We start from the raw sequence: 12,127 nt of genomic DNA on the forward strand, positions 1-12,127 counted from the left end.
GGGAAGGATGAGAGGTAGAGACAGAAAACTCCATCTTAGATCCTAGAAAGGCCAAGTGTTAAGCAACAGTGAGTTTTTGTTGCCTATTTGTAACACTCAATTATACTAGAAATTCTGACTTTGGTCACTACCAAGGCAGTGATCACAAAACGTTAGGAAGTGGTTGTAGTTTACTGGTGTGGTCATTTGCTTGTTCATAAACTAGACAATGGACTATGCATATTTTTATTTTACATTGCACAGTCCTTGTGCTGTTGCTAGATTTTATTAGTCAGTGAAACCTTGAGATTTAATCTCCTATAAAAATGGTTGCAAAAATAATTATTTTTTCCTTTTAGTGGTTTCAAGTCATGTCACAAATGAAGGCTACCAAAAAGAATCTTTTATTGGACCAACTTCTGTCGGTGAGAGACACAATCTTTCGAGCTTTAAGTCTGGAGAAGAGCTCAAGGTGGCTCAAAAGCTTGTCTCTCTCACCGACAGAAGTTGGTCCAATAAACGATATTACCTTACCCACCTTGTCTCTCATATATCTGAGGACCTCCACAGCTACAACTACACTGCATACACAAATAATGTTTTTCTTTTCTCCAGTGACCTTTAGTGGTGAATACGTATGAGAGTGAAGCCAAAAGGAGGACTGTACCCTATTGCAAATAGGATCAGAGCATGTTAAGGGTGAGGAAGATCTAGTAGTTCATCAACCTGTAAGTGGAAAATAGTTTCCCCCAGTGGAGAGACAGATACTAAGCTGACACTATACTAAGGAAAGGTAGACATTCAGATACAGGTCCCCCATCTTCCCCCATGACAGTTAATAAGGCAGTATGAGTTCAGGGGAGAAACCTGCTAATCTCTGAATTTCCCCTTGAGAAAAGAGATTAAGCATCCTCAGACAGCTCCATCCCCTCTCAAGGGGTTCTGCATTCTTTGCACTCCCATGTTTCCCACTGAAATCAATTAGAGTTTTGGGTGTTAAGACAATATAAGATCAGGCCTGCCAGATTTCTCTGTAACTGTCTCTTAAAACAAACTGGTAACTGCCGTTACTGTTATGGACCACGAAGAAATGTCCACATCAATTATTTTCATTGCACACCCAGCTGAAATTTTGGAGTTATTGCCTCAGCTGCCTTACTAGATAAATCCAAACAGATCTGCAATATAACAGGAATAATGAGCATGTGGCAGAGGCAGGAGGTTTTGTTGTTTGTTTTTTACACTTTTGGCTATTGCGAGCATTTTATAAAACCAATGTAAAATTGTAGGCCTAGTTCTGTAGTAGAAAACTCATCTTTGCACTTGGTAAAAATAACTGTTATGCAATAACTTCTGAGGGCACCTCGCATTCATTATTCAGGAACACCACTTTTTCCTCTACGAACCCAAAGTAGAGTCAATAATTGTGCATGCACCTATATTTCCAAAGAGAAACTTCGGGCCCTGTCCTAGCCCCATTGCATTTCAAACTTTTATTTTTCTTCTTTTTTATTAGACATTTATGCTGCAGTCACCCCTAGAGGCATCAACCAAGTCAGAGCTGCATTATTCTGCAAATAAGTCAAATATGTAGCAAGTGACAGTCCCAACATAAAGAACTAATTCCTGCTCTCTGTTAAGTTCCTGAAAGACTCTCCAACTTTCTCCTTTAGTCAGGAAAGACAATTCAACCAAAACTTCATGCTAGCAAGCACTCTTGTGACAACATGAACGCAGTTCACTGTCCCAGAGTGTCCCCTTGTTGCAAGACCAGGTGTTGCAGCACTTGCGCCTCAGTTCCCCCTTAACACTCTTTGGCTTATTCTTGCCAGAGAGGTGACATGGCCCTCCAGCCAAGCCACTTTAAACATTCAATCCCTTCCAGGGTAACAGAGTCCCTTAATCTAAGTTCAATGCAACACCAAAACAAAAAAAAGTCTTTACAGGCAGGCTTCCAGCAGCAATAGCCTGTCTCATTATCTCACCTCCAGATCCAATCACACCAACCATCCAGGTCAGGTCTACCCTCTTACCAAGGGACCCTGGCAGGCCACAGCCAGTTCCTAGCTCACACTCGACTTTTTCCCTCATTTAGAAGCAGCCCGTCCACTCCCTCCCCAGCCAGCACTCAACTGCTGGACTTTCCTCCTCAGTCAGCTCACCTGTTCTCCTCCCTAGCCAGGGATTCTGGCCTGCCTTCCTCATGGAGCTCCTCTTCTTAAATCCAACACCCAGCGCAGCTGCAGCAGGATGGGGCTAACTGAACAGGGCTGACTGGCCCCAGACCTTCTGGCCCTTACAGGGGAAAGCCTCCCTGTTACCCAAAAGCATTCAGCAGTCTAACATGACTGAAGATACTGTCATGCCACAATCTCTATAAAGGCATGTCATCATCATCTGTTTGTCCACCTAAAATGGAGTTTTATCCATTGTACCCTGGCATCATGGTGACACTAAACAAACCGTATTGTTCACTCCCAACTGGAGGAAAATTTTAAAAACGCAACATCTATGCTGCTGATGTACTCTGGAAAATTTGGATTGAAAAATGCACAGGCAGCAGTGCCTTTTATTACACTCACAGAACTTTAAAATAAGACTATTGCAAAATCTTTTGAAGTGGAAAAAGAGCACCTCCAACCTACCTCCAAATATTTCAAGTCACATTTTTGTTGTGTCCTTTGATGATAGCCAACGGAGTTTACTGCTTTGTTTATAATTTACCTCTATAGCTACAAGCCAGGGGCAGTAATATTTTAATCAACTCGCTACCTTGCTGATAAGGAAACTCCAGGTACTAAGCTTGCTCTTATAGCAGTACCTTGGCCTTCTTCATGTGACCCATAATTTTGCCCAGATCTTCGACATCAATGACAGAGTTACGGCTTCCATCTTCCTCAGCGCCCAACTCCTCCTCACTGGTGGTTTCAAATAAATCCTCCACCTAGGCAATAAAGATTGCAGAATGAATTTTAGAAGCATGTGTGCTATGTTAAATATAAACCCCTGCCTATTCTAGCCTGCTGCTTCAATTACACAACATGCGGCAAAGACTTCTGGAAAGTTAACAATGGGACATTTGACCTATACAAGGCACACAACTCCCAGCTGTACCAATAAAAAGCCTGATGAATTGTTTTTTAAAATGAATTTAAGAGTACACAAAGCATTTGACCTTCAGTCTCCTGGGAAATCTGGCTTCCAGATTCATTCCTGTCTCTCTCTCTCTCTCTCTTTCCTGATCCGTCCATTTGCCACCATATCATTGGCAGTTAAAATCAGAGGTTAGGACAAAGGCACGCAACTCCCATGGGATTTAGGCACCTCATTCCCTTAGGCTCCTTTGAAAATCCACACCAGAGTGACCAATATCACAGTGAACAAGAAAGGAAGGGAACTGCCGTTCAAACTGTAAACTCCTCAGGGCAGGGGGCTTGTCTTACTCCCCTGTAGAGAGTCAGGCATAGCAGCTGTCCTGTATCAATATTAACAAAGCCTATTCCTCTTGTGGTAGCCTAAGGAAGAGGCAGCCTTGAACTTTCAAACCCACCCAGGGCGAAGAGCAGCAGTCTTCTGGTAGGGTCTATAGTGCAGTAGCAATGATGCCCTGTGCACGAGATGGATGATAAAGTGTTTCAGCATCAGCTGCTTTCACTTTCTACAAAGCAAGAGAGATGATCCCCTAATCAAAACCTGTTATTAACACAAATACTGTGGGAGAGAGACAAGCAGTTAGATGTAAGTATTCAGAGGAAGAGACAGAACTGCCTCAGACAATGCTCCCAATCTGCAGCTGCAAAGAGAGACCCTGGACCAAAGCAGCCAACCTGTTCAGCGACAGATTACTAAATGCTAGTGGTGCTGTTAACTGCTCCTATGGCACAGTAAATAAGAAGCATCATCCTGGCGGTGGAGATAACTTAAGACCCTTCTGAGAAATCAGCAGGGCTCCTCTTTATATTGGCTCTGGCACATCCTGGCTCCCATTTAAAGGGAAACTTCCCTGTACCATTCCCCCTAGCTCCCCTCCACACACACAACCCTCAGTTCTACTTCTTCTCTGGCCCTGTACTTGCACCCTCCCCAAGGCACAGAAGCAAGGGACAAGTGTGAGGGAAAAGGTCACATAGCGGATCAAAGCCCTTAGAGCTGGGGAAGCGAAGGAAGGAGTCCAATACCTCTCCAAGAGAACCCACAGAGTCCCTTATACCAGCCCTGCTAAGAGAGATTTGTCACAGAAGTAATGCCCTGTGATTTTTGGACCTACCTCAGTGTTCTCCTGCTCTGACACCCTTTGCTCATGATCCGATCCCTCCTTGCTCTTCTTCCCTTTGGATTTGCACTTGCCTTTCTTACACTTTCCGCTACAGGGCTTCTTCTCCCCTTTGCAAAGTGCTTGGAGCCTAGCGAGGAACCTGGCCTTCCAAGCACTGAAGTCAGCCTCGATGCTGCCGTGCTTGCTTTTGGCTACATTACAGTCCCCCTCCGCACGAGTCATGACACGACTAGCACTAAGCATCCACAGCCATTTGTCAATGTTTTTTCCAACCTAAGACGAGAAATGAAAAAAAGCCCATTAACAAGGCCCAGGAACTTACAGACAGTCATTCAGAAAACAAATTGGACAGGAATTTAGAAAAAGGTGGCTGGACGTATGGCCATAGCAGGCTGACTAAGTGATTGGGAACCAGGGAGCTCGAATACCAGCTCTGTTGCCGACACAGAGTATGAACTTAAACCTTAGCTTCTCTATACCTCATAGTTTCTTCACTGGTAAAATAGTATTAATATCACCACTGAGTCTGACCAATTCAGGGCGCCAAACTTTAGAAAAGATGTGGACAAACTGGCGAGAGTCCAGAGGAGAGCAACAAAAAATGATAAAAGGTTTAGAAAACCTGAGCTGTGAGGAAAGGTTAAAAAAAAAAAAAAACCTGGGCATGTTTAGTCTTAAGAAAAGAAGGCTGAGGAGGGACCTGATAACAGTCTTCAAATCCGTTAAGAGCTGTTATAAAGAGGACTGTGTTCTGCATGTCCACTTGAGGTTGGAGAAGTAGTAATGGGCTTAATCTGCAGCAAGGGAGATTTACGTTAGATATTAGGAAAAACTTTCCAACTCTAAGCATAGTTAAGCTCTGGAAGAGGCTTCCAAAGAAGGCTGTAGAATCTCCATCATCGGAGGATTTTAAAAACAGGTTGGACAAACACTTGTCAGAGATGGTCTAGGTTTACCTGGTCCTGCTTCAGTGCAGGGGGCTGGACTTGATGACTTCTTGAGGTCCATTCCAGCCCTGTATTTCTATCATTCTATACTAGATGTGTTTTAGGGGATAGTTTTTCACTTTACCGCATTTGCTAGTAATAACAAAACCTATGTATGTAAAATACCAGGTGTTGCCATCAGGCCATCAAGCACTGTACAAGTACATTAGTCTGATAAACTACATCTTTTTTTCTCTTTCTGATTTAGATAATCTCAGTCAGATAAACACCATCAGACTATCATATAGCTGGCGAATATAAAGATTTACATGATCCAGTATAGTAAATGAAATGCAGAGAAAGGAGTACTTTAAAAAAGGGAGAGAGGCAATAATAAAGTCAGTGGTTTATTTTGCCCTTTAAAAATCGTACAGAACAGCCTGTGACAAAACAAATATGACAGCTTTATCTACTAATTACTGGTTTTAAAAGCCTGGAAATTCAATGAGAGATTTACAAAACGTATTCTGTATATATTACAAAGGCTGGGGATCAGAGTTACTATACAGTTTTACAAGTGTTTGAACTACCATCCGGAGGAAAACACTCCACAGGTTAACATAGTACCAATGGGAATCATTCCTCTTCATTTTGATAGGGTGCTGCACTTGAAGGGGACCTGGATCTGGCCTTAAATACTGCATCCTTTAAACATCTAATTTTCCAACTTCCTCTTAAAAGCAAGGAGTCTCAAGAACACTAACTGCCTGACCCAAGAGGTGCAGAACACCATCAGTCTCACTGATGTCTGCAGACACCAAAGATGCTTAGCAATTCTTCAGGATCAGAAAACAAAAAGAAAATCCAGAGAAACTCACCGTGTTGTAGTGGTCCACATATACTGAATTTCCCAAGCCAAACACAGCGTATCTCATGCCTTTCAGATAGGTTTTGCCAAACCTAAAGTCATTCACAGCCTCTTCTAACCATTTGCAAAACCATGCTGCATTTTCAGTTGGCTGTCCATCAGTGTAGGTAGCAACCAGAAACACACAAATATTTTTGCTGGTTGCCTGAAGACAGTTTAGCAGAGGAAAAGAATATTTTAAAGGGATGATCAGTGGATTTTCTAAAACAACTTTAATATTAGAGTGTCAGGAAGAGAATGTTATTGTCTTTTTAGAAGTCTAGGTATGAAGTCTAGGGCAGAAAACCCTAGGCATGAAGCTGGTAAGTTTATTCTTTGTATAAACCATGGATTCAATAAATTAGGAAAAACTGTATTAATAAACATTTTGTCCCATATAGCATTTCCATTCAAAAATCTAAAGGAACTTTATGAATATTAACTAAATAAATCTCAACACCGCAGTGAAGTAGAGATGAATTACTATTACTCCCAGACAGGACACTGAGGCACAGTGAGGGACTTGAGTAATATCTCTTTCTTACTGAGAAAGCTTGCAGCAGAACCAAAAAAAGAACTCAGATCTCCCAGGATCATAGGTCTGGGTTCTAGACAGAGACTATCATCCTACTTCCTCTTAGAAAAGAAATATCAAGTTGATATCAAATAAGGACCAATATTAAATTACTTCAAGGTGGTATTTTAGGCTGTAAGAAGCCCAGCATTGAAGGTTCCCATTTACCCCACAGATGCACTCTTCAACACAAATCTTGTGGGATTTGCAGGGAACTAGGAGAGGTCTGCAAGGAGATGCAGAAGACATCAGACCTCTCAACAGACCCAGGGAATTGTGACATTTATATATTTTACCTATCTAGGAAGGGGGAAGAAAGAAAAATACTAACCTCTTCGGCTAGACAATCATCGGGATCATAGTCTCTCATGTTAATGATTTCTGCAGGCAAATTAAGGGAGAGAATAGCTTCAGCAAGAATTGTTGCAAATCCCTGGAGAGAGAGAGAGACATAGAAAGGCTTTATCTGCAATAACCCAATCGAAAGAAGAGTCAAACAAATTCATGAGAGGGTGATAGAAACTCACAAACCTTGTAACAAGAAGCTGATATTTCATATGGCTATCATGTACAGAAACAGAACAAAGATACCTATAAAACACACATTCTTTTTTTTAAAGTGAAGTGCATTTTGTTTTGGAAAAAGTGAGTATTTCTACAGACACACAAAAAATCACTCCACTTTAATCAGTTTTTGTCTTTGACAGAGAAACATTATAAAGCAGCATCTTTCCACACAAGAGGAGTTTAAAGTGACACCAAAAGATTAATAGAGTATATTTTAAAGAGTTGATGTAATAATCCCTTAGATTTTTAAAGATGAATAATTCTTTAAAATCTAATTTCCTCTTCACTTTTTTATTTTATTGGACAACAAAAACCTAGTCAATTTCACTTTCGGGTTCTTGAACCATGCACTGTTTGCAAGCCAAAGTTACACTTCAATAACATTTTGAATTAACTTTGTCCAAGTAGAATAAAATGACTTACCTTAGCAGTGCCAGTCTGAGAGCCATAGAAAACCTTCACCCCAGCAACATAAACCTCCTTCGTCTTTGGCATTGTATATCCATTTATTAGCACATCTTGTGTTACTTTAGATGGAGTTAGCTTCTCGGTGGATTTTTCATCCTACAAAACAATTGTAGTATCCCAATCTTACCCCTTTCAAACTCATCTTAAGCTAGTTTTCACATAAAACGCAAACCACCTAGTCAGATCTTCAGCATGGTTGGTGAGCTCTAGCAAATGTAACAGCGATAAGTTTTAGAGTTACCACTGGCCCATAAAAACAATCAAACTAGCATCCTCTCATTTAAATAAGCCTTGTTACTGTAATCTGATCTCACACTATAGGGTGTGACTTGATCACAGCAGGTGTCTGAAGACATGCCTTCCTCCCATCCCACATATCTACACACTTCACCCACATACACAACTGAATATTTTATGAGGGAGTTTTTACCCTCTTGACAGGCGTAATCCTGCTCCTAGTGAAATCATGGAACTTTTATCATTAACTTCAATGGGAACAGGACTTGCTTCTCAAATATCAGGTGCAAGCAGCTGGCAGAGACAGGATTTGAAAAAGTGCTGGCCCAGTCCAGAATGGCAAATCTTCTTCACATAATAAACAGAGGTGATTATGTGAGATCAGTTCACACGTCGCTTACAAGGCAGTAAAATATTCAACAGGTATGCTTTTGTTATATTTCTAACACACGTCAAGTACTATGATTTTCGAGGATGCCAAACCACATTTAAACTTTAAGAAGTTAGAACTTGCACATGGCCTAGAGTGGACTACACTGAAATGAAATGCCACACTCCCACACTAAAGGAGGATACATTTCAGTAGTGGGTTAAAGGATTACTGTTGTATACTCCCAGTTGAAAGAATATAAATGCTAGAATTGTGAGTCTCACTTACCTGCTTTTTGGCTTTGGTGGCAATGAACTGAAAGCAAATCCAAATACCGATGCCAAAAGCCGCACAAGAGTAGATGTAAAACCTGTTTAGCCATATGGACATCAGATGAGTGTAGAAGTAGCCCCAAGTATCCACCGATGCATCTAAAATGAGAATAAATCATGTGTAGCAGCAGAAACAGCATCCCTCCAATTTTGCTACCAGCAGCAGTTTTCCCGTTATGCTAATATGGCCTTTCTAGCTACCCGTCAGAACTTGCTACCACCCAGTCCATGGGTAGCGAATTCAGAGGGATGGGGCTTTACCTTTACCTTTTTGCCAATTTGCTTCCTCCTTGCTAATTTGCAATTGATGTATTTGATTATTGAGGTGTGCGGTCTCATTTTGTGCGTGAGTATGTGTAAAGGGAGGTGAGACTTGGGGGTACAGAGCACAGACATGAGCCCAAGTTGATACCACACACCAGCCCATCCTTCCCTAGCATTTCAATCAGAATGAGGAGTCACTGAGATAGCAGTTTGTAACCAGAGCCAATTCTACAAGCAGCTGCCTTCAGGGCCAGCTATACAGCAATTAGTTCTGTCAGAGGCCAGAGTTGTAGTACAGACAATGCTGAAGACAACAAAATGTTTGTGACAATGACTGTGAGTAGCAGATGTTTTCCAATATTCTTGAAGCAGCAAAAACCCAAAGAGCTTGTTTAGATAGAAATTTGCACCAGTGTCACTACACAGATGTAATCACACAGCTGCAAATTGCCTCAATCTAAACAAGCCCTTTAGAATCAGCTTAGTTAATAAAGTAGTTTTCAAGGTCCACAACCAAGCCATGAGCACGAGGCAAATAAAAGCTTAGCTTAGCCTTCCTTGCAACAAAAATGCCTTTTTGGTAAAAGGGATATCTAAAAAAAACATAAGTGTTCCTAGAAGTCTGGAGACCTGGGTACTAACCCCTGCTCTACGAGTGGCTTGGTATTTCATCTGTAACAAGTCTTCTTCTCAACCTCTCTGGTCTCATTCCCCCTCTTTGTAAAATGGGGAGAAAGGCCAAAGAGCATAACCCTTCAAACAAAAAGGTTTATTAGAAGCTCAGCTTTGAGTACAAATAATCCTCTGGGTGGAGGTTTTATTGCAACAGTTTCTAATTCAATTCCACCTAAAAGCAATCTGGCTAAAATCTCTAATTACCTTCATCCCATGCAGCAAACTCATAACCCCAAAGATAGCCTCTCCCGTTCCTCACTGCTCCCAATCCCACACACCTTCCCTTTGTGGAGTTTAGATACATTCAGCTGCCTGTAATTAACACCCTTGAACCCTGGCTGGAAATTAACACCCAAAAGCCAACATTAGCTGGCTCAGAGGTGCTTCCCCAGGGGCACCACTGGAGAAAGGCACAGCAGTAATTCAGGGTTACCTTTATATTATTGTTTCCTACATTTCTCTGATACTAACAGATTTCACTCTGGGTGTTTCCAACAGAGACATGTTCCAATCTCATTTCTATTTGTAAAGCCAACCTGCACTAGAGTGGTCCCAGCAGCCCTAAAGTTTCAAGATATTGGTCACAGGGGTCACCCCTTCCAGGCTTGGCACTAATTTGACTCCTTTTTAAAAGAGTATGCAACTGAGTGTGTGTTGCACGCAGACCTAACAGTAGCAAGCAAGTGAGCCCGTTCCCACCTTGCTGGGAGCAGCAGGACAACAGGTTATTCCTGATGTGTTATGGTTAAATCAGTGTCGTTTCAGCTTAATAGGCGATATATCCTCTGTCAAGGCACTAGCTACAACGATCCCCTAAAAATCATCAGGCCTCTCCACACAATAGTACTTACCCATGGCATGAGTGTCAGCACAAGCAGCCAGGATAGTTAGGACCTGAAACACCAGCCAAAAATTCAGCATTCCAGAGCGTGATGTGGCAATTTGCAGCTACCCTTCTACGTTTTAGGTAACAAACTTAACTAGGACAGAGAGATCCCCACGAGCTCCTGGGAGCAGCCATGCTGTTTGCAGAGGGATGCTGGGAGTCTGGGCGTTTGTTTTTTCCCCTTCCTCCCCACTTCACTTTATAGATTGCTACTGATGAAAAGGAAGCTTTACAGAGCTCAGGGCTGGTGTGGCAGTGTTTTCTTCCTCGTGCCTAGAAAACAAAAACACACGCGATCACAAACACTCTAAACATTTACAATCATAGAAAAACAAACAATCTCTCAGACGCAAAAACATCAGATAGGCAGTGCAACTTCACCGGGCTAAAGAAATGGGATACTAACCTAATGCAGCAAAGACAATCACGGGAGGGGGGGGAGCGCCCGATCCTACACATACACCCCACACGCCATCGCATAGAAACAGAATACCACGAACACAGTCACAGAAACACACCGAAGCTCGGAGCGACAGGCAGAACCTCAGCCCGCCAGGGAAACACACGCTACAAAAACACACAGAGTCAAGCCCCTCTCAGCCCCTTCGGGAGTCCAGTCACCCACGCCAGCCGACCCTCTGGAGCATGTCACTGTGGTGGATGAACCCCACCCGGAAGCCATTTGCATCCATGCCCCGGAGAAGGGAGACACACGGCCAGGAAGACACAGGGATGGGCGCGTGGGTTTGGCAGTAAAACTGCGCGGAGCGTGTGAGCTCCTCCGGCGGGGACGGCCTCGGGCTCCTCCACAGCACCCTGCCCGGTGACAGGGCTCCGTGCATAGCCCGATTGCGATGCGCTAATACCCCCTCGCGCACCCATAGTCATGAATACTCCTGGGGGGTCTGGTACGCGGCTCAGGGGCTGGCCCGGTGTCCTGCCCCCTAGGGACGTGGGGCTGGGGGCAGGCACAGGCGTGTTTCTCTCTGGGCGGCCCCCCCGGTGCCCACAAGCCAGGGGGACCGTGCACGGGGCGGGGGGGGGGATTTGCCGCCCACTCACATCGGCTCAGGGCCCTGCTTTCAAACCGCCCCTCTCCCGGGGGGCCAGGTCAGCCCCCCACGCAGGGTGCCACGGCGCTGGGGGAGCCCCGAGCCCGGGTGCCGAGGCCTGGCGCCCTCCCCCCGGGAAGCCTGGGCCCCTGCGAGGGGGAACTGACCCCACGCGCGAGGAGAAGTAGCGCGCGCACACCCCCACCGCGCGCGCGCGCTCTTCTCCCTCTGTGGCCGCTGCCCCGGAACCCGTGATTCCCGGGCCTCGTTTCCCCGCCCGGACGCCTTTCGGCGGCCCCCCGAGCCGCCTGTTTCCGGAGTTGCGCTGACGTCACAGGAGGAGGAGGCGGCTAATAGCCGTGGCGCAGCGCTGCTTGTTGACAGACGTCTCAGCCGCCTGACGGGCCCCGGACTCCCTGCACCGCCGCCATGTCCATCTTCACCCCCACCAACCAGATCCGCCTCACCAACGTGGCCGTGGTGCGCACCCGGCGCGCCGGGAAGCGCTTCGAGATCGCCTGCTACCGCAACAAAGTCATGGGCTGGCGGAGCGGGGCGTGAGTACAGGCCGGGGCCGGGCTGGGGGGCGGTAAGGGGCTGGGGAGAGGGCGGGC

The 12,127-nt window shown here is 44.6% G+C and overlaps 2 protein-coding genes across 3 annotated transcripts in view; one reads left to right on the top strand and one right to left on the bottom strand.

Annotated features, from left to right (window-relative positions):
* LOC112110133 (S-adenosyl-L-methionine-dependent tRNA 4-demethylwyosine synthase) overlaps positions 1 to 11,721 on the bottom strand; it is a 124,347-nt gene extending 112,626 nt beyond the window's left edge. Inside the window, exons 1-8 of one of the 2 annotated variants that reach the window (XM_024204981.2) lie at positions 11,524 to 11,721; positions 10,427 to 10,734; positions 8,593 to 8,735; positions 7,653 to 7,793; positions 6,994 to 7,095; positions 6,060 to 6,254; positions 4,247 to 4,528; positions 2,801 to 2,923 (exon numbers count right to left, since the gene is read on the bottom strand). In XM_024204981.2, coding sequence (XP_024060749.1) covers positions 2,801 to 2,923; positions 4,247 to 4,528; positions 6,060 to 6,254; positions 6,994 to 7,095; positions 7,653 to 7,793; positions 8,593 to 8,735; positions 10,427 to 10,496 — 1,056 coding nt within the window. In that variant the 5' untranslated portion in view covers positions 10,497 to 10,734; positions 11,524 to 11,721. Of the gene's footprint in view, positions 1 to 2,800; positions 2,924 to 4,246; positions 4,529 to 6,059; positions 6,255 to 6,993; positions 7,096 to 7,652; positions 7,794 to 8,592; positions 8,736 to 10,426; positions 10,735 to 10,867; positions 11,058 to 11,523 lie in introns of those variants that run through there. The other variant, XM_024204982.3, reaches the window with a different exon arrangement.
* Positions 11,722 to 11,866: 145 nt separating this feature from the next.
* Positions 11,867 to 12,127, top strand: part of SBDS (SBDS ribosome maturation factor) — a 7,347-nt gene continuing 7,086 nt past the window's right edge. The window contains exon 1 of the mRNA XM_024205010.3: positions 11,867 to 12,070. Within this exon, the coding sequence (XP_024060778.1) occupies positions 11,943 to 12,070 (128 nt within the window). The 5' untranslated portion in view covers positions 11,867 to 11,942. The remainder of the gene's footprint in view (positions 12,071 to 12,127) is intronic.

Source organism: Terrapene carolina, unplaced genomic scaffold (assembly GCF_002925995.2).
Source record: "Terrapene carolina triunguis isolate 2854851 unplaced genomic scaffold, T_m_triunguis-2.0 Scaffold231, whole genome shotgun sequence".
Taxonomy (NCBI): Eukaryota; Metazoa; Chordata; order Testudines; family Emydidae; genus Terrapene; species Terrapene triunguis.